The sequence below is a fragment of the Pantherophis guttatus genome, chromosome 8 (assembly GCF_059756535.1).
Source record: "Pantherophis guttatus breed Tessera chromosome 8, ASM5975653v1, whole genome shotgun sequence".
Lineage (NCBI taxonomy): Eukaryota > Metazoa > Chordata > Lepidosauria > Squamata > Colubridae > Pantherophis > Pantherophis guttatus.
In genome coordinates this window covers 23,542,850-23,565,050 of record NC_142070.1, presented here as the reverse complement: position 1 = coordinate 23,565,050, position 22,201 = coordinate 23,542,850, and the positions used below count along the sequence as shown (strand labels likewise).

At 36.5% G+C, this 22,201-nt stretch overlaps 1 protein-coding gene across 1 annotated transcript in view; it reads left to right on the top strand.

Moving 5' to 3' along the window:
* The first annotated feature begins 11,902 nt into the window (after positions 1-11,902).
* DKK2 (dickkopf Wnt signaling pathway inhibitor 2) overlaps positions 11,903-22,201 on the top strand; it is a 63,313-nt gene continuing 53,014 nt past the window's right edge. Inside the window, exon 1 of the mRNA XM_034442235.3 lies at positions 11,903-12,953. Within this exon, the coding sequence (XP_034298126.1) occupies positions 12,705-12,953 (249 nt within the window). The 5' untranslated portion in view covers positions 11,903-12,704. The remainder of the gene's footprint in view (positions 12,954-22,201) is intronic.

Here is a 22,201-nt window from a genome sequence, read left to right as displayed (position 1 = left end):
CCCCAGAGAAAAACTCCATGAGATAGGTTGAGCTGAAAGGGAGCAATTGAACCAAAGGTAATTTCCAGGGCTGAGATTGACCATGAAACTGGGCCTCTATAGTCTTAATCAGTAGTGGGTTTCAATTTCGGTTGCTACCAGTTCGCTCGCGGGCATGTGCATGCTCAAACGTGTGCGTCACGCTTCTGCGCATGCACAGAGACATCCAGGCTGATGGGCGGAGTGTCCCACCCCTGCTGCTACCGGTTCACTCGATCCGGGGTGAACCGGTAGCAACCTACCACTGGTCTTAATTCAAGATCTTACTACTTCACCACACTGACTCAGAAAATATGTGTTAATTTTTCTTCACAATGGTTTTTGATTTGTTGATTTGTTTGTTTCTATAGTTGTATACTGTTACAGAAATAGAAGGAGCAAATCATAATATTAGAAACTGATAAATCCTTCTATCCTTATGAGCAGCTGAAGTCGTGTTAGAGGTTTATTGCAGAATGTAAAGAGGCTGGATAATTTTTAATTACATGATTTCAGGTACTTTTAATTACTTATTAATGAAAGATTCTAATACTTTCTGTCGGGCATATTCTATTTGCTGGTAAATAATATCAAACACTTTTAAACTTCTTCAAACTATAAATGAATACATTTGACAAGTATATTATCCAACCCAAATCAAGTATGGCCATCTAGTGGTCAGTGGGTCATATATGTCTCCTTAAAATGATTTTTACATGGACCGTGAAGAGCCTGGGGTGTTCCCCTGAGCACAGTTATAATGTTGTGGCATGAAAATCATTTCTATTTTCTATTCTATAAGGGTTTTTTTATCATCTGGTAACCTCCAAGGTTATGGACTTCAGTTTCTATAATTCACATCCAATATAGCTAAGTGCTTCGGGAAACTATTTCCTAATTGGATTATCAACATTGAAAAGGAACTATCTATGCTGTAGTTGTCACTTATTTGAGCTTTAAATCTGAAGACACTTGAAATAGAGTATTAGGGAGCAGGCAGTCATAACTGTAAAGAGTTTCTCACTGCCAGTCATAAACAGCATATTACATTATCATATTATCACCAAGAGAAAAAAGGAAGCAATAAAGATTCTTCAATATTGAGAAGTGATTGAGCACCGGCGCAAGGATACTTCCACTGCCCCTAATTGTCTTTATTTCTTCCATCTTGAAATGGTTAAAAGAAATTGTGAGGAAACTCTAGCTGTCTGTGGTATTGCTGGAACAAAAATTTCTTAAATCCTACTCAACATAAAAGGAAAGAAAGAAAGAAAGGTTGGGATGGGAGGAACCAAGCATCTCCTCTCGGGTTTAAGAGAAGTGGGACACATACAGTATAAAGCTCTGAGAATGGAAATGTCAGCCTTGACAGCTTTGCAGACCCATTGAGAAGTTCAGGTGGGAGAAGAAATACTGAAATTGACAACAACATTGCTTCTCCTACTGGGACTTCTCAACAGATTGCAAAGCTGTCAAGACTAGTATTTTCATTACTGGTCTTGAAGACCAAAGCCTGAAGGAGTGAGATTCACCATAATATTGTCAATGTTGTCCGAACAGACAGAGGCCAAGAACAGCTTTTACACTAGTGCAGTCTTGTTGTGAAGTGTCAGAAACTAATATGGATATTCTACATGGTAAAATAGAATTTAGACTCAATACTGCTTCACAATGCTTTTACAACCCTCTCTAAGCAGTTTACAGAGTCAGCATATTGCCCCCAACAATCTGGGTTCTCATTTTAACCACCTTGGAAGGCTAGAAGGCTGAATCAAGTTTGAGCCTGGTGAGATTCGAACTGCTAAATTGCAGGCAGCCGGCAGTCAACAGAAGTAGCCTGCAATACTGCACTCTAACCACTGCGCCACCGTGGCTCATTGAAATATTGAACTAGAGGCTGTGGTGTTGTGTAAAGAACCCTGAAGACTTGCCTAGAGATTATCCAGGCCAATTCAAGGATACCAAGTATAAAATGTTCCCATTGAAGTATTTGTGGAGTTTCTTTTTCGTCTTGACTTGTAATCCACATTTTGGTTTATCTTCCAGTACTAATTGCTTTTCAGGTCTACCTTATGATTTCATGTTGGCTGGAACTGTGGCTTAATACACATGGAGAATCTAGATTGGGAAAGGCTGTTTCTTCATACAACCTTACTGCACCCCAATCCTGGTCTATGTAATGGTGTATGAGAAAAATCTTGGGAGATTGGATAGAGAGATGCTACCTTGGGAATGGCCAAATAAGAGACAGCACAGCCCACAGTTGGATAATGAGCGTTACAAGAGTCTCAAAAGGGATCCTTCCTAATTTCCTGGCCTATAAAGGACGGGGTGAGAGAACTGTACTTTCAGACTTGCAAGATTCTGTTACTGTGATTTTACAATAAAGTAGGATCAGTTTATTTGGTTATGTTTTGTATCTAGACTGCCTAGTAAGGCTGACATCTAGGGCTTGAACATGATGGGCTTAGACTGAAAAAGAAGAGAAGTAAAAGTACTTGAAGGGAAGTCAACAGGTATTCTGAGATAAAGGGGAATAGTAAAATGAGATGTTACTAGGGGTTTTTTTTCCTCACAGTCTCTTTCCCAATAAATCCAACCATAAAATATTCTTGTACAATTATATATTTTAAATGATTCCTCTGGGAATGCTTTGGTTTAAGAGAATATTTCTTAAAAACAACACCAGAAAGCCTCTGCTTCATCTGATTTTAGTGTCTAATGAAAGCTTAAGATCTCTCTCACACACATGCAGTCACACACTAGAATGGGTGCCAACATAAAAAAAAAGAAATATGTGGGGTGAGGGCAGGGTAGGATGCTGGAGATTGCTTCATTAATATCAAACAGTTTGGCATACTAGATCACCGAAGCATGGCTAATTTTGAAGCCCAAACCCACACGTTCTTCATTTTTATTTCTCAGCCTTCTGAAATTTTACTACATGCAAACAAAAGGAAATAACTGGTTAATTAAAGTTTGGAAAGCACATTTAATGTTGAGAAAATCTGAAATTGGATTAAAACACAGGAGAAGACAGGGCAAAATATGTCTTTCCCTTGAGAGTAGATGTTTATAATTGACTGAGAAAGATACTCCAAAAATGCATGTAGGACACAATATTTAACTCCTTGATTTTTGTTTTTCCTGCAACTTACTTAACACCCATAGGTTCAAGGGAATATTACTAAAATAATTCATCTAAATAGGACAATGTATTTTTGCTGAGTTGCTGCTCAAAAAATTTCCCTGTAGTTGAGAACCCTTCTTTCTTACTCAGTCAAAAAGCTGCACGGTTTTATTTATTTTATTTTATTTCCTGATATTGGGCATTTTCCACTTTACCTAACACACTCCAGTCAATCTCTATATTCAGGTGAGAACCAGCACACATGCCACTCATTTATTAAACATCAGCAAACATTTAAAATACAAATTGGCAAAAAAGGGGGAGAAAAGGCAAACAAGGGAGAAAGAATGAAACATAAACAATAGATGAGGGTGTTCAATTTCTAAATTTTTCTCTATAAAAATGACCAAATTTTACAGAGCTATTGGAAACAATACTAAAGGTTGAAGTGTCTTAGAATATTAGTAGCGCAGGTTGGTAGTTATATTGTTGGTTTGAGCTCCGAGCTTGGCGATTTGGTTGTAGATGTTTGGTTCCCATTCGAAGAGATATTTTCAGTGTGCTTTGGATTTGCTTGTCTGGAGGAGCACTGGCCTTTAAACAGTGGTGAAAATTTGTTACTACTGGTTCTGTGGGCATGGCTTAGTGGGGGAAAATGTGACTGGGTGGGCGTGGCCAACTTTTTTTTTTTAACTTTTAAAAGCATTTTTTCTACAACCTCTTCAGGCCGAAGAGGTTGTAGAAAAAATGCTTTTAAAAGGCTCTGATGATCCCAGCTGAGCCACGGGATCATCAGAGGCTTTTTTTTTTAACTTTTAAAAGTATTTGTAGAAAAAATGCTTTTAAAAGCAAAAAAAAAAAGCCTCTGATGATTGCGTGGTTCAGCTGGGCGGGGGGGATGTTGAATGAGATCTGAGAGGTATATGAGTTGATATACCTCTACCATACACCACTTTGGTATATATGCTTTGATGTGGCTGGAGGTCAGCAGTTCAGACTTCTGTTGTATTTTGGATGAAAAACTTAACATATCTCTTTACAAACTTAAACATATTCAATGGATTTGACTGCAGCTCAGTAACAAATAAGATCTTGGTTCCTCCCACTTAAATATTTCTTGACCAGTTGTTCTATCAACAGCAATCCGTTTTTTTTTAAAAAATCAAACAAATACCCAAGCAATGTGTTATTTGATAGACGCACATTTTGCCTATAAAGATGAATTAAATGAAAAAGAAAAAGTTTTCTTATAGATTTCCCCTTTTCTGTCTCCACTCCTCAACAGATTATATTACTAAATGGCTTTGCTTAAAGGCTGAAGAATCATGAAATTTGTTTAGAAGATTTCCAGAAGCATATCTATGTTAGTCTGTCGTAGCAAAAACTATCGTCTCCCTTGGCACTTTAAAAACTAATAACTTCCTTGAGGCATCTGGTTTTGTGGATTAAAACTCTGATGGTCAGATGTTATAGAATTCTTGGTTTAAAACATTTGATGGTAACCATTAAACATTTGTGTTTATGGTGTATCTTTCTTAAAGTTAGAAATAAATGCTTTAAAAATATTGATGAGGGCTCTTCGAAAAACACATTTCTGTTGTTCCAAGGAAATTGTTAGCTTCTTTTCAGATTTTCAAAAATATTTATCTAAGAAGCTAATGTATCAACAAAAATACACAGTGAGGGTGATATATATTTAGAGATAAAATCTGTCCTGATTAACTTTAGTATCGATTTCTTTTTTTTCCTCATTCAACTTGCTATCGTTCCTGTTTCATTCAGTTTTATTTGACTTCCAGCTTTTGGGAGAAAATGCTATAAAACTAGTGACATTTCATTTCAATCTAGACTGATGTAAATTGGTCCCTCTTTCTCTTCTCATTTGGATCATTTCTCCACTTAGGCAATTGAGCCAGCCTTCCCTGGTGCTCCATTCATTTTATACTTTGAGAAGATTAGGAATATTAGGAAGAAAGAAAACATGAAGAAGATATATTACAAAAACCCCAAGAAAAGAAGAAAAGGCAAGTAAGGTTTTAATGGAAAGGCAAGTAAGATATTACAATAATATTGATATTCTCGGTTCCAAATTATTTCTACTTTTCATTCTTTATTTTATGGATGAAATGTTGTTAGAACATTAACATGTTGGTTTTACATATGATGGATACTGAAGGAGGTCATGGGTCCATATTTCAATCTACCATTTTCTCTTAACCTGAAGTATGAATTTGTTTCTCTGTGCATAAAGTTTGCATAATTATATCTTAATAAAACTCATCTGTCTTGAAATTTTTCAAAGATCTTCTTCTGAAAAAGAGGCTTTTGTTCTGGTATGTTATTATTAGTAACTTATTATAATATTATTATGTTATATAATATATAATAATATAATAATATTATTATTATAGCTTATTAGTAACCTTGACTATCACTAAGTGTTGCACCTTATGATTCTTGGCGAATGTATCTTGTCTTTTTATGTACACTGAGAGCATGTACACCTGAGACAAATTCCTTGTCCTATCACACTTGGCCAATAAAGAATTCTATGTTATTCATCTTCTATATTTATTGGTGGTGTATAGTTAATGTTGGGTGTGCATCTTTCCATCACTTCAGCTGCCGTCTCTTCCTTTTAAAAAGGATGCCTCCCATTGGGATTTAATGGAAGCCTGGAAAACCAAGGAGGCTGCAGAAACTGGAGAAAAGGTTATGCAGGGAGACCTGGAACAAAATACATCCTTTGGCCATCTGTCAGATGCTAAGTAAAAGCCAGTATGTTGAATCAGCGCCTGTTGGTTGTATTGAAACAAGAGAGTAAAGAATAACACCATATGTCAGTACATTCAACAGGATTTAAAACTGATTCTATACTGGAAGATGATTTAATCAAAATAGTTGAATATCAACCAGGATATACTAATCACTTCAATGAGACTAGCATATTCATCCCTTGGATGAGTCACAAATACCTTCACATTAAAATTTAGAGGTTAGATATAATCATGATTAGCTGGCTTGTCAACAAAACTATACACATCTTAAACAATTGCATTGTACTGAATTGTGATGCATTAGTCAGTAGATTACTCCTTTCAGCAGAACAACATCTTGAAGTCTGCTTTTAAATCTTTGAATTGAGGTAGCTGCTATATTATCTTGTATATTTGATGCATGGAATTCCTTCTTTCAATTGTATTCCTTTGCACACAAGCCAGAAGTTTTTGGATTCTGTGCATGAATGCCTTATTTTTATATGTCTTTCATTCTGTCCCTGTCTACAAAAGTTTGTGTAGAATTAGGAACACATTTCATTTTAAGTACAGATAATATTGAAGAAGGAGGATCACAACTTTTGAATTATAACCAGTTGACTTAAAAGCTTTTGAAATAGAGAGGTCAACTAAAAATTGAAGACAATTAAAATGCAACTAATTGACACATGTGGAATAGTAGAATCCCGAGAATGTCTATTTATGTATTCTACATTAGATCACATAGGAAATATGCCATGTTTAGTGTTTCTCATGGAAAATGGGAAAATGAGTCCTTGAAAGCAGAAATCTAGCACATTAAAGTGAACAGCTGGCTAGGCAATATCATGCATAAATATGATTTGCACATTATGGCTGGACGTTCTTTGCATAAAATTGAGAAAAAATAATAAAAACCTTATTGCATAATTAGAGGTCACAGTTGTTTGGCCACATATAGTGTATATAGTGTATACCAGCATATTTATGTGTTTTAACTGTAAGATTTGATGGAAAAAAATGCCTCTTGGTATACATATCTGTTCCTTTCAGGAGCTAAACATGATAAAATTATACAATTTGTGTCAGATTTCAACAACGTTATCCAGATTATATTTATGAATTATTTTTGAAACTGTCTCTCATGTTTTGGTATGATTTAAGCTTTACAGATATCTAAAATCATTGAATTTATTTATTACAAATCCTTTATTCACATTTTCAACCTTGTGAATCTAAGAGGCTTTTGAATTGATTTGTCAATCTCTGAACAAAATAATTACAAAGCATACTTTTAAATCACGCTGCTCAGTTCTAAGATGGTTGTCTAATATAAACAACAGCAGAAGGGAGGTCAACGAATACCATATGTGAAATATTATTTTGGATAAGATAGAAATATATTTTGTTCTTTTTGACTTCTCTTATCCTGTTTCTCAACCATCTACTATTTATGTTGAAGATACATTTCCTAAATTTAAGGAAAGGGAAGATTTTATTGAGTGACTTGTGAACATCCCAAATCTGAATGATAATCATTTTATAGCACAGAGCTGTCCATGTAAGGTGAACAAGAAACATGACTCATGATTCATTTAACTTCTGAACTTCAACCATATTTTAAAAATATTAGAATCCTACATCTGTGTTAGCTAATAGTTCTATTACTTCAACTCAAGTTCACCAAAGAATATGCAAGCTTTTTACCCTACATCAGAGAAGATGTTAAATAATTAAAAGGGAAAAAAAGGAAAAATACTTAAATAATTTTCAAGTTAGGGCTATATAATCTTTTTTTAATTAAGTTTTATTAATTTTCTACTATTACATTTATTTAGTGCTTAATAAACATCATGTTGTCTGCATTACTTTGTTCACTTAACAATGCAAATTATATTCATAATCTTTACCCCTTTTTTCCAGTCATTGGTAAAATAAATTCCATGTTTGATAGTATTCTGTATCTTCTTTCTGTTTGATCTTCAATGTAAGTTTGTCCATTTCTGCACAGTCCAATATCTTCTTAATTATCTCTTCATCTAGTGGTACTATTTCTTCATTTTTCCATTTCTTCATAAATGCTGAGCAATTACAATCCTCGCTGTTGTTAATATATGCAATATTAAATATACACTTTGTTTATCAAATTTTTCTGATACTATACCTAATTTAAAAAGTTCAGGTTTAAAATCTACATGTTTTCCTAACATCTTTTCTAACCACATGCATATTTTTCCCAAAAAATTTTTGCTTTAACACAAGTCCACCACAGATATGTGCAAGATTTTTGGTTACATTTTCAACATTTACTAGACATATTTTTGAACATTTGTTTGAACTATATAATCTTTAATCATTAGTAGACATGCACATTTGATTTTCTTCTATAAAGAATGGTAGATTCTTGTGGAGAGTCCTAAGATTGAAAAAACACTAGATAGTATTCTTAGTTAATTGTGTGTGATCAATACTTTTATGTAATGAGATATAGTAAAAGATCAGTTCTTCACATAAATTGGTAGGGTTGCAAATCTTTTGCCAGCTGCCCTGAAATGATGCTAAAATTAATATTCACAATGAGGGATGAAAAGAGCTAGTGTTTTATCTCAATTTAAAGTTATGTTCCTGATAAATTACTATGCCCAGCTTTCAAGTTAAGTTATCATATTGCTAGATTCCTAGAGCTGAATCCAACTCCTTTGAGTGGAGGAATCAAAATTGAAGGATGAAATATGAGGAATATATGAGGAACTAAGTATATGTAGTCTAATGAAGAAAAGGGTTAGGGATGATCTGATTGCTGTCTTTGAGGGTAGTCACAAGCAAGAGGGGGTTGACTTATTCTCCAAAGTACCTGAGGACAGGACACAAAGCAATGGTTCACTAAAGAGAGACCCAGTCAGGAACTAAGGAGAAGAATAACAACAATGAATCAATAGAATAACTTATCTCCCAGAGTTATGGGTGCACTACCGCAGGAGATCTTAACAGAAAAGATTGGACACCTATTTGTCTGGGATGCAATAAGGTCTTCTGTCTTGGCAGGAGGTTGGACTAGAAGACCCCCAAAGTCCCTTTTAGCCCTAGGATTCATGAAACATTCCAAACATAACATTATTTCATGTAAATATAGTCCAAGTGCATCTGGTTATACACAGTTCTGGACAGTGATGGGATTCAAATAATTTAACAACCGGTTCTCTGCCCTAATGATTTCTTCTAACAACCAGTTCACCAAACTGTTCAGAAAGTTAACAACCGGTTCTCCCAAAGTGGTGTGAACTGGCTGAATCCCACCACTGGTTCTGGATAAATATTCTAGCCTCCTAGATGAAATTTATGCCTTAAAAGCTTGTAGTATGTTTGGCTACCATCATACCCATGACTTTGCTAGATAGAGATGGTAAGAGTTGTGGGTCCTTATATCTATGTGTGAATGAAATAGGTTCTAAAGGAAAAAACATCTGTCTAGAGGCAGTACTTGTTATGCTCATTTTGATCAGCCCAGTATAAGATAGCAAGAACCTGTATTTATTAATTATTTACTCCATCTAAGGTGTATGTGGTATACCATATACATCATGTATAAAGCTTTCCTCCATTTCCTCTTCAATTCCATAAATATAAAATTGTTGTAAAGACATGACTTATGGCCTATTAAAGTCCAGCTTAGTTATCACTGAATCACTGAATGTGCAATAACAAATAAAAGTGTCAAATGTAAATTAAGTGGTTTTTTTGCTGAAAAGGACAAACTTTGTTTTTCTTTTTAAAAAGAAAACAACCCTTTGAAACACAGAAAAAAAATGGAGAACACAGTGAAGGAAAAATATTTAATAATGGGCTTTCATTATTTGCTCGATGGAGCTAATTTAGCATCCTAACCTGGTTTATGTAATCCAAAGTAAAGGAACATCTTTAAGTACATGCATACTGTCAGAAGGAACATCCAAAGGACACCAAGGATGGATTCTTCTAGGTGAATTTGAAAAGAAGTAGCATTACTTCTTTAGTATTATGATAACTTAACTTGAAAGCTAGGTATAGAAGTAGTATTAAGCTCCTACTTCTTCTTGAGAACTAATAAAAATCATTTAGAGGAGAATTGTGATTCTCTAACAGGAGAATTTAAAGGAAAGCATGGCCTTTGTTCAAGTATTTGCAGTTACATTTGACAGAATCCTTGGAATGGACAAAGTTTAGGCATACAGAATTTCTTACTTCATTTTCTGTTATTCAGCTCTTGAATATTCAGGTTCGTCACACCAAAACCTAATGCAAACCAAATCAAATATCACTACGAATTAAAGTGTTAGGAACCCAGAAAACTATTCTGAACTGCAAACTGAACTCAAGGAAGTCAAAATTCTTTCTTTAAAAAAACAAACAAACTGCGCTCAAAGATTCTTCCAGCAATACATTCCAGCTCTTTCTTCTTCTCCTAATTCTATTCTTGTTCAGTTTGAGAGTTTACAGTTGATCTACTGCAAATCACCTTGTAGTCAGCCAAGTTCTTTTTTTGTCTCTTCCAGCTTCACAATATATTCCAATACAGAACAAGAGGTAGGTGGCAACTGAAAAGTGTTCTAGGCAATAGATCTTGGCTAATAGATATATCTTGGCTAATAGCAAATAGGTGCTCTTAATCATAATGAGTACACAACTGAATTGCACTAACTACCTTATACAATTAGCTGTGATGGTAGCCAACATATTTTATGGACCCACTGCTGCAAATGATCTTCTCCCTTTGTCCTTTTTTATATATGTTTAAAAGAGACCGTTTGGTGCAGTGATTAAGGTGTTGGGCTAGAAACTAGGAAACAGTCAGTTGAGTGGCTGAGTGATCTTGGGCCAGTTACTCTGTCTCAGTCTTGGGAAGGAGGCAGTGGTAAACTCCTTCTGAAAACCTTTGCCAAGAAAACTTCAGGGATTACCGGTATTCCAGGCAGTCACCAGGAAGTGCACCCAGATTTGATCAGATTAAGTATAGCATCCTGTCTGTCTTGGTTGCAGACAATGGAATGGTTTTAGGAATGGATCCCACTAGTACGTTGACATTTTCCAAAATTAGTTTAAATGGAAACAACAAATGCTTTTTTATTAACTTCAACAGGATTTCATCTGATAGCAAACAGTTTAAGTTTCCAGTGAAACCTGAGCAACAAATTTGTGTTTAAATGTGTGAATGACAGAGGGAGAAAGAGCCTGCTTCCTCCTAGTTCTCTTCCTTCTCTTCCTGATCTATATAGTAGTGGCCAAAATTGTGGAAACCTTTTAGGAAAAGTGTATTTTTGAGGTTTCATGGCTAATAACACCACTTTTTTTTTTTTTGAGTTTCAAAATAATCATATTCCACTGCTGGAATGGCCTGGGAATAGCCCAGACCTTAATCCAATTGAAAATCTAGGGAGCTGACTAAAGAAACTTGTTAGTCAGAAGTGACCCAGCAATAAAACCCAGTTAATAGAAGCAGTCATTCAATCTTGGTTTCACATTATAACAGCTGTAGAACTTGGTTCACTCCATGGGAAGACGTTGTAAGGTCATAATTCATGCTAAAGGTTACCCAACTAAGTTTTAACTGACCTGATAATTTTTGTACATCTCATTTTTTCTACGTGTTTCAGTTTTCTTCTTTATACTGTAACTGCTATTCTAATAGCAAATCCTTCATAAAAGTTATTGCATTACATTCTTGATTAAGTTATCTTTCCATTGATATATAATTTTATGGTACTATCCCCCCCAAAAATGTGGTGTTATTACCTACTTTTAGAAAATACACTTTCCCCCAAAAGGTTTCCACAATTCTGGCCACTACTGCATGTACAAAACTTTCCACACTTTTTGTTGGGCAGAGCCCTGGACCAGGTTGAGACAATTTGCTGGGATAAGCATCCTGAATTAATTAGACCAAGAGTGGGATCCAAAAACTTGTAGACCCTCACAATTATTCACCCTCAGTCCTCATCCATCCTTCAGGGTTTCCACCAGAAGACCTTTAACTTAAGGGAAGGCGCCCCCTGCGCAAATTGCCAAGAAACCTTCGAGAGCTCGGAGAGCCAGGGGGAGGGAAGGAAGGTGCCGAGCGGGACGGAGGATGGTGAGGAGTGGGCTCGAGGAATGAGTCAGCTCCCCTCCCTGTCACTCCGCGGCTCCGGGGGGCGGAGGAAAAGAGAACTCCGCCGGTGAAGCTATAAAAGCGAAGGGGGCAGAAGGCGAGCAGAGGAGGCGGCTGCCGGGGACGGGAGGGCGGACTCCCCGCCTTAACAAGCCGAGCGCCCGATCTTCCGTCCCAAGCCTTTCATCTGCCTGCTGTCAGGATGCCCCGGACCAGCCAGCGGAAGGTGGAAGGCTGCCTGGATTCCTAGCCAGCGAGCTGTCAGCCGTCGCTCTCCAGGCCAGTCAGTCGTCGCCTCAGAGCGACGACTGTTTCTCCCAAGGCAAAAGGCGGCGTGGACGCGGGAACGGATCCAGGACTGTTTGTTTCCTGCCCTTAGACGTCCCAGCTGAGCTTCGCGGGCGGGAGGCTCCCTCCTCGGGGTTCAGCCACCGCCTCCCGGCCGGGGCCAGGTCTCCGTCTCCTTCCCTTCCTCCGCGACTGGACTCTCCTGCTGAGAAGGAGTGGGGGGCGCCCCACCATGCCGCCCCGAAGACCTTGAGTGGCAGCTCTCCCCTTTGGTGGAGCGGATCCGACGCCAGGGGTTGCTGGGGGGGTATTTTTTTGCAGCCACTGCGCCGCCCAGCCCAGCCCAGCCCCGGGAAGGAAGACGTCTAGGAAGAGGGTAGAGACGACCATGCAGAGCTGGACTAAGTTCTCCTCCCGCCCTCTCCTCTTCCTAGCCGCGCTCTTGGTGGTGGAAGGTTCCCAGCTCGACGGCACCAAGGCGAACGCGATCAAGGCCACCCTCATGGGCGAGACGCCGACCCAGGCGGCCAACAGGACGGCCACCTTCCACCAAGGACTCTCTCTGGGGAGCGGCAAGAAAGGCAAGCTCTTCGGCCAAGGTGGGAAAGGCCTCAAGCATTATCACCGGCAAGGCGAGGTAAGGTGCATCCGTGTCGCCCTTGGGCTTTTTTCCCCGCTCCTCTTGCTTCTTTCCAGACGGGGTCCCCTCGAGGACCGGATCCAAGGGCTCCACACCTTGGAGACGGGCAGTTAATCGCATCTGGATGGTTAATCGTGGAGAGGTGGCAAGAAGAAGAAGAAGGGAAGGTTAGACCGGCAAGATAGGGGTACCTCATCCAAGGTCCTCTCAAAGTAATGATGTCCTTCCTTCCTTCCTTCCTCTTCTTCTTCTTGCAGCTGCACTATCAATAACCTCGGATATTTATAAATTCCTCCAGAAGGTAATTGTAACCTGTTTGGTGATTTCAGATTTGCATCTCAGTCTCATTTGGAGATAGGGTTTAGTTCCTAATGATTTCTTGGACAGTAATAATAAAAGCAGCATGAATGGAAGATTGAAGACTCAAGTTTTTAGTATTCTGTGGGCACATTGTTTCAGCAGTAATTGACAATGATGATTGTATGATTATTATGACCACCAAAGGGTTGTTTTCGGTTTTTCCTGTGTGTTGGTACCATAAATGCACCAAGATTTAAAAGAAAGTGCAAAAATGGCAATGTTTCAAATGAAACCACAATGTGGAACAGCAGGTTAGCTCTGGGAACATCACAGCCAGGACTTTTCAATATAGTTTTTAAACTGGAGGGACGACGGGTGGTGTTAGAATACCTGATGTTATTCCCATTATGGATGAGTGTGGAAGTAGTAAATTTAAAATTAGAGACCAGTAAGACGTGTTCCCCAAGGAGTAGGACATTCCTCCCTTCCCATGAGGAATTATTAAATGGAGTGAGATGGAACTTTTTCAATCTCTTCCAGTAATGCTAGTTCCTAACCAGAATTTTAGCAATAGAACAGATGTAACTCCAGAGACCTGTGGCCAGATCTCCCCACAAAAACTTAGAGGCAGCTGTAAAAATGAGAAAGAGAAGAAAAGCATTTTCTATTGTTTTTCTTCTGTTGCTAGCCTGATTATAGAAATAAAAGTATGCACAATGTCATTTTCATAGGGTAGCCATATTCATCTCTTCCAACAAAGGGACGTGTGGCATTTTAAAGGCAAGACCTTTAAAATAGCATAAAATATTAACTGTGATCCGCTGACTTTATGGAATACGGAAGTCATTAATCCTCATGATGTCTCAATAATTTCTGCTGTTTCTTTAATACAGAAGATGTCCTGAAGATAGGAACCTTGGTTATAACTGTGCTGATAGATCTTGTAGCCTGAAACATCTGGAGAGCCATAGAAGTTCTTTTCCTTATGGCCCAACACTGTGCTAAATAGCTTTAATAGATTTTAAGGTTTTTTTAAAAGCAGGTTAAATTACATCTCCTTCAACTTGGTGCAGTCTGAGTTCAAAATCCCTCATTCCCCTGCATCTACTTTTTAAAAAAGTTTTGAGAAATATTGCACTATTTTACATTGTTCTTTTCTATACTTATAGTTTAGTGCCTCTGAGATAAGAAAGCAGAAAATAGAAAATGGTAACTTGATAACTTATTAAGTATGGTGGTCAGAAAACTGATAGAGGCAAAGAATGCTTTAAGATTAATTCCAAATCTTATATAGGTGAATAACTGTAAAGGTTACTTCAAGGTCACAAAATAGGCACATAAGTCACAAATTGTCATAGAATCTTTCCCTTTCTGCCTTCTTTTTTCCCCTTCTTTTCTTCTTTTGGGCTTCTCAGAAGTTGGTTAGAACCATTGCATCCTTAATTATCTTGATCTGAAGAATTCTGATTTCATAGGCTGTAAAAAGTTATCTTATGCCTCTTTTTCTTTATTTTGAAAGAGCGTGGAAATCCTGCATGATTGACAGTATTGAGTCACAAGTTTTCTGAACAACCAAAAACCTCAAAGAGCCTAGAATCAGTCAGTGCTCCAAAGGTATCAATTCTGTTCTTAAAAGACATCTTTCAGAAGTTGATATGGGATAAGATCTTCATTTAAATTTTTTTTAAAAATCTAAATAATAGATTCTTAGATGTATTTTAAAGTCTGTTGTGAAGCAAACATTTTCCAGTGTAGTTCTCTGGAAGAGGCATTGCATCCATCAACTGCTTCATTTTTGGATCATTTCCCAGTCAGTTGATCTCAAATCCATTCACTAAATGAAAAGACATTCCTTGACTTCCTGCAAAGATAGAGTAACTGATGTCTGTTTTAATAGGAAGCTATCCAATATATATACATTCAAAATGCGGTTCCCATTAGCAAGGTAAACAGCATAGAGTCCTCAAGCAAGGAAATGCAGAATTCTTCATTTTGAATATTCAGTTTGAATACAGGTAGCATTAACCTGAAGATTTATAGTGGTGATAAAGTATCAAGAGTCAGGATTTTTTTCCCCCATTCTCACAACTAAAGGATTGCTAGAAATTAGAGTAGAATAATTTACAACTGAAAACAGCAATCAGTGGAATGACTGTGGTCTGCGTTTTGCTATCGTTTATTCATTCTGTAATCTTTAATTTAGGGATGCGGTGGCTCAGTGGCTAAGATGCTGAGCTTGTCAGTCAAAGGGTCAGCGGTTTGAATCCCTAGTGCCGCGTAACGGGGTGAGCTCCCGTTACTTGTCCCAGCTTCTGCCAACCTAGCAGTTTGAAAGCATGTAAAAAATGCTTTGTGGGAAGGTAACAGTGTTCCATGCGCCTTTGGCATTTAGTCATGCCGGGCACATGACCACCGAGACAGCGCTGGCTCTTTGGCTTTGAAATGGAGATGAGCACCACCCCCTAGAGTCAGGAACGACTAGCACATCGAGGGGAACTAGTGCGAGGGGAACCTTTACCTTTACCTTTTACCTAATCTTTATATGCCGGAGAAGGGCGGCATATAAATCAAATCTAAAAAAAAAAAAAAAACTTGTATTATTATGAAAAAACTATAACCCATTTATATTGTATAGGCATGGTTTTTAATAAAACCTAGGTTTAATTTTCTGCAATGAAAAAGGAACTTATTTGTTTGCTAGTTAAATGATGGTGGCTTTCCCAAAGGTGCTTTTTCAAAAGGCATCTGGAATGTCTTTGTTTTGCTTGAAGATGTTTCGCTTCTTACCCAAGAAGCTTCTTCAGCTGAACAGAAGTTGAACTGAACCGAACTGAAGAAGCTTCTTGGATGACAAGTAAAACATGTTCAAGCAAAACAAAGAAAGTCCAGTTGCCTTTTGAAAAAGCACCTTTGGGACAACCATGACTGGGATGACTGAGAATATCCATAGACATCATAATGGCTTTATTTATTTTTTCTCCTTCTCCCATCACAAATCCATGTCTTATACCATGCTGCCCTATGAGGTTGAAGCAAACACTGTTATAGTCAGCAAAATAAGTTGCCTTAGTCAGCTCATCTTAGACCATAGTCCATCTATTTAATTTAATTTAATTTAATTTAATTTAATTTCTAATTTATATACCGCCCTTCTCCCTGACGACTCAGGGTGGTGTACAGTCAAGATAAGAACATAGAATACAAATATTAAAAACAGTTAAAATATATATATAAATTTGGCCCGAATGTTAAGAAATCACAAACTGATTAAAAGAATTTTATAAATTTCTTCTTAAGCCAGCCCGGCTTGCTGGAAAAGATGGGTTTTGAGGGCACGATGGAAGGCATTGAGGTCATGGATTCTCCTTATCTCAGGGGGCAACTGATTCCAGAGGGTAGGAGCCCCCACAGAGAAGGCCCTCTCCCTGGGGGTCACCAGCCTACATTAGTCTACATCTAGACTAATAGCATCTAGTAACACCCGGTGCACAACCATGTTCTAAGTGGAAATGTTATTCATTAGTAAATCTGTCTCTTCTGTTTTGCCTTCTAAGTGTGGCTTATATCAAGCCACACTTAGAAGTTCTTAGAAAGTTACTGGAACCTGCATCTCCTTGCAATCTCCTCTAATATGTCAGTCTTTGCTTCCTAATAAGCATTGGACTTTTTCTAACTTCTGATGTCTATATGGTAAAGATTATAAACCTTTTGGGCATGTTAAACACCATCTTTTGTACTGTATGTTCTGTACACAATGTACTCAGCGCTAATTATCTTGTCATGATTAGAAAACTGTCCCGTTTCCACTCAGAGACAATGGACTTTTCTCTGTGCACTAAGAAAAAAGGAATAATTGCTCTGTACTTTCTCCTACCCACAAAAAGGCAAATGATTATCCCCCTTTCTCTTCTTCCATGAAGCATATTTTCCTGTACAGGGGAATGCTTCATCCTACTTCCTTTTGAAGGGAATAGAATGGTCCATGTGGGATGTGACAAGGAATCATTGCTCATTAATTCCTCTTATTCGGAGTGATTTCTGGTTGAGAGACTGTAGTATGGACAGGAAAGACCTCTGCCAAAATGCTATGGGCCAGTTGGGGAGCACTCCACAGGATGCATCTCAACCAAAAACTTTCTAAATTCTGTTTTAAAGTTTGCAGTTCAGAGAGAAAGCAACATAGCAAATGACTTCTTTTTATGCCTCCCACTGTCCATATTGCTGCGTATGTGCTTGCGATTTGTGTGTGCACACACCAAGTGTCAAAAGTTCCATGAAAAATATCCAGTATTAAGTTATGTTTTGCACAACTTGACCAAGTTCTGTAACAGTACTTGAAAACTTTGTGCTCCAGAGAGATGACAAGAGTTCTGCATCTGAATAATAGTTATTTTTTTAAAAACACGGAATTTTATGTTGGAGTGAAGATAAAACAAATAGGCATTAAAAAGATGGGAAAATGAAAAAAATAACTGACCATTATTAAGAGATATTTCAAGTATTTCTCTGGCTGCCTTTAACTCTTAGGAATTATATTTCTTTACTCAGAACAAAACCATCTAGTCCATCAGGAGGATTGTAGAAAAATGTGCTTTTTGAGAGAAATTGATTGTTTAAATTATGTAGCTGAGTTATTGTTCATAAATAGTTATTGTTATTAACAGTTTGTGAACAGTTATTTATGAATTGTTCATAAAAATATCTCATCTATAGGTAAATGGAGTGCAACTAAACAGATAAATGATCATAATTTTTCCATTACTTGTTGCTGCTATTGCTTGCTTGCTATACCTAGCAATGGAAGGATGTGTAGCAAAAAATAGGAATATAGGGAGGAGCACTCCTCTCCAAGTAGTAAAGTCAACTGAAAAATGCATAGAGAAATTTGAGAGAAATTTTCAAGCATCCCGTGTATAAAATAGAAAAACAGAAGCCTCTTTCTCAATAGAAGAGAACTTTTGCAGAATTGTAGAGCAGGTTTTTATCACCAGACAAAGTAAAAGCATATGGGGAAATGAAAGAAATGGCAATGGGAATCAGAACTCATTTCTTTTGTGCTGTTAATGACTTCTGCATATTGTGATTGAAAGGTAGAGAGATGAATCTGTGGGAGAAAAAAATTGGACTGGATCCCTTTCTCCTATAACTTTCTAGATTCAGCACGAAAAGGAAAACATTAGCTTTTGGTTCTTCCAGCAATGACTCATATATTTAAGACTGCAGGACCAGTGATATCAGTGATGGATGTTACTGAATCTTTTTATTTATTTATTTATTTTTTTAAAAAAAGAGCTGCTGAAATGAAATTTCTAGTGTCAGAGCATGAAATCTGCTGTATTTAAAAATAACGGTTACATGAATTCCAGTTAATTAGTACATAACCATTTTGTTGAAAAGAAACCATTATTAGATTAGTAGCTCTTAAGTTGTTTAGACTATTGGAATTTGTTTTGAGGGATACAAGACATTGTTTGAAAAATATCAAAGCTTTCTTGTCTGTCACTTCCATTCTATCCATTTTTTATCCTTGATCTTTAAGGCAATGACATGAACGTTTGTGGGTGGTGGTGATTTATAGTGACTAAGGCAATGCTTCCCAAACCTGGGCAAGATTACCCAATCTAATTACCCAAAATTAAATAAAAGTGCTTTTTTTATTTTGGGATAACAACACATTTCCCAATCTTCACAGGGACATTCTGATAAGCGGTTTTGCATAATGAAGGAAAGGTTGGGACCACTGCCTTTAGCGTTGGAAGCCAAAGAATGAGGCTCAGAATAGATTGTATGAATTTGAGATAATCGTGCTGTCTTCAACCCAATGCACCAAACCAGATTTTAGTTTTATAGTTGAAATATATAAATAACTATATGTGTATTCAATGTAATGTTTTTTTTACTGTCAAAGACCGAAATAAAATATTTTATCTGTATAGGATACATCTCTCTTTTTAAAATAAGAGAACTGAAGTTGAAAAAAAATGTGGGCCATTAAATGTTTAGATATAAAAGAAAGTATAAATAGTATAGTTTTAATTGGCATTACCAAGTTCCAGACTTGATTTCCTTATATGTTAATAAAAATGCGGTTGGCAGAATTCTGGACTACATGTTGAAAATAAATACGTGCACAGAAGAAAAGTCAGCATTTACTGGGATGAATTGATTTGTCCACAAAACATTTCATAGTTGGTTTAAAAATGCTATTATAAAACCACAAGTAGTGGATTGTATCTACAGAGCATTCTATTATCTCTTATACTTCGTACTCGTATTTTGGATTTGTGGGTTCATTTTGTATACCAGGTAGTGATATATAGAGATTTTCTACTGAACATATTTCTGCAGCTAATCTTGACACTTTAGTAACTGTATTATTTCAAAGTTTTAAGTATACAGTTAAGTATTTTTTAATACAGAGCTAAAAGCTAATATTATTTACCCATGTGGAATTTTAAAAAAAATTAAAGACTTCATTAGCCTAAAATATGTGCAGATTTCTTTTGCATCTCCATTTTGAAGCTAGCATTCTGTTCATCATCTTCATGAATAGGTCTTTTTTTTTCATATTGGAAAGGATATGCAATGAACTTGCTTACTTTTTCACAATTTGACCCCCATTTTTTTAGCAGCTGTTACACTTGACTCTTCCCTAGCTTTATGCATTCTTTTTTAATAGTAATTTTTGATAAAATTACAAGTAAAGTGATCAAAAATATACTAATACAAACTGGAAAAAGTGAATAGAAAAGAAAAATAGAAATAATAAAAGACAAAAAATGTGAATATACCAAGGAAAAATAAATAAATGACTTCCACCTTCATCACAAGTATAAACAATTTTACTAAAATTCTCTTAAAATCCAAGAAATGATCTCTTATCTATAAACAATTTGTTAAAATGTCATTATTTCATTCTGAACAGGAATAGTTCATTCAGTTCATTATTCAAGATTACAACATATCTATTTTAAACCTAATAAAATAGAGAGTTGGGAACTTTCTGGAACGCTGACACCAATTTTATATTCCTTCCTTTTACTTTTAACAACCTTGGTCTTTATTCTCTTCAAATAATGTCCTAAAACTTGATTACGTTGTTCTCACAAAATTTTTCAAAGACCTTTATACTCAGAGTAAGAAGGAATATCAAATATTTTAGCTCATACTGTTGTTCAATTCATTTAAGCCAATTCCTTTCACTCCCTTCCTTAAAATCTTTTGAAATCCCATATAGGGAGATCATCTAGGTAGCTCTCTTGCTTCTTATTTATATATTCTTTTTATGATTAATATAGTATCCAGTTTCTTTTGTATGTCCAGTATAGCATTCTTCCCCATATCATTTTTGTGGCTTGTCAATTTTAATTCCACTTTCAGAACAGTCTCAGTCTTGTCCAGTAAAACTTGTTCCGTTTCCATAGTATAACAGTTTATCAATAGATACAAAGTTACAAAACTTCTGGGTCCATTGTTCAAGAATATACTTCAGTATGTGAAATGTTAAAATACTTTGCTCCATTCTGTATTAGTTAGTCAAATATAAGTGTTCTTTTCCTGTAATTGTAATCTTTAGTGTTTTCTAGTTCCTTCCTTCAGCTTCCATCCTATATTTTTTTAAGAATTCCAAATAAAATATTTTCCAATGGGAAGGATTCTTATAATTAATTTCAAAATCATATTTCAAATTTATCTGTATCCTTAGCCCATTGGTAACTTTTTAAAATCAAAGTTATAATCACTTTTTTGCTGCTTATTCTTCTCCCACTAAATTGTTAATATGCTCTAACTTATAATTAAAACTATTTCACGAAGGATTGAAGAAATTTATTTGGCACTGTCAAACTTGTCAATCCAAAATTTGTAATAGCTGGAAAGCAGTTAACAAGCAATTTCTAAAAGTGATTAGAAAAATAAGTATGCCTTACAAAGATGCTAAGCACACTTTGAATAAGAAGGTTATTCCATCTCCTAAAGCTGTTAAATCTGCTGGAGTCTGTTAATTTGTAATCTCCTCACAAATAGCAACTGCTTGGAGTATTTATGGGTAATCTCAAATCCTCTCCTTGTCCAGAGTGGTTTCAAAGAGCCAGTCTCAGCAGCTCTTCATTTTGCTATGGCTGTTGGCTCCGCTTTTTGTGGAATCCTCTTCAATTTGCCATTTTTTCCACAGAAACCAACTTTATGCATTCTTTACATGCACGTGACATTAGATATTTTGAGATACATCTAAGTGCAAAGAGGCATGCAAAGAACTATATAACACTATTCCTAATGCTACCGATAACCTGAAACAAAAATCATTAGACCTGGGAAAGGTCAAAAGAGAACATGTATCAAAATTAGTGAATTTCTTCTGACCATGTCTGAACCATGTTTAGAAAATTTGTGTTTAAATAGGATTATAATAAAAGACCTTTATACTCAGAGTAACAAGGAATATCAAGTATTTTAGCTCATATTGTTGTTCAATTCATTTAAGCCAATTCCTTTCAATCCCTTAAAATATTTGGAAGTGAAAATATACATTAAAAAAACTTAAATAGTACAGAATGGTAAATGGTAAATTCTGATAATCAAAACAAAAACCTTTTTTTAAAAAAAATTGCATTTATTTAGAGTACTCTCACCAGTGTAAGCAGTGAGATTACCTATGCCTCAAATAACTTAGTTTTCCAGGTCTGACTAATTACACATCAGCGGCCCTTAACCTTTTGGGTATCAGGGATCAGGTCCGTGGAAAGAGTGTGCTGTTTGCATCCCATGGATGGGGCTTCACTTGTTTGCGTGGCCCAATTTCTGGCATGCCGCAGACTGATGCCGGTCCAAATAAACTGGGGGTTGAGGACCCCTGCTATAGATTATTTGTCTATCTGAGCTTGAATTCACTCTCTCTGTTCTCTACTGCATTATACAATGACATAGGAAACATACAAAATCCTCGG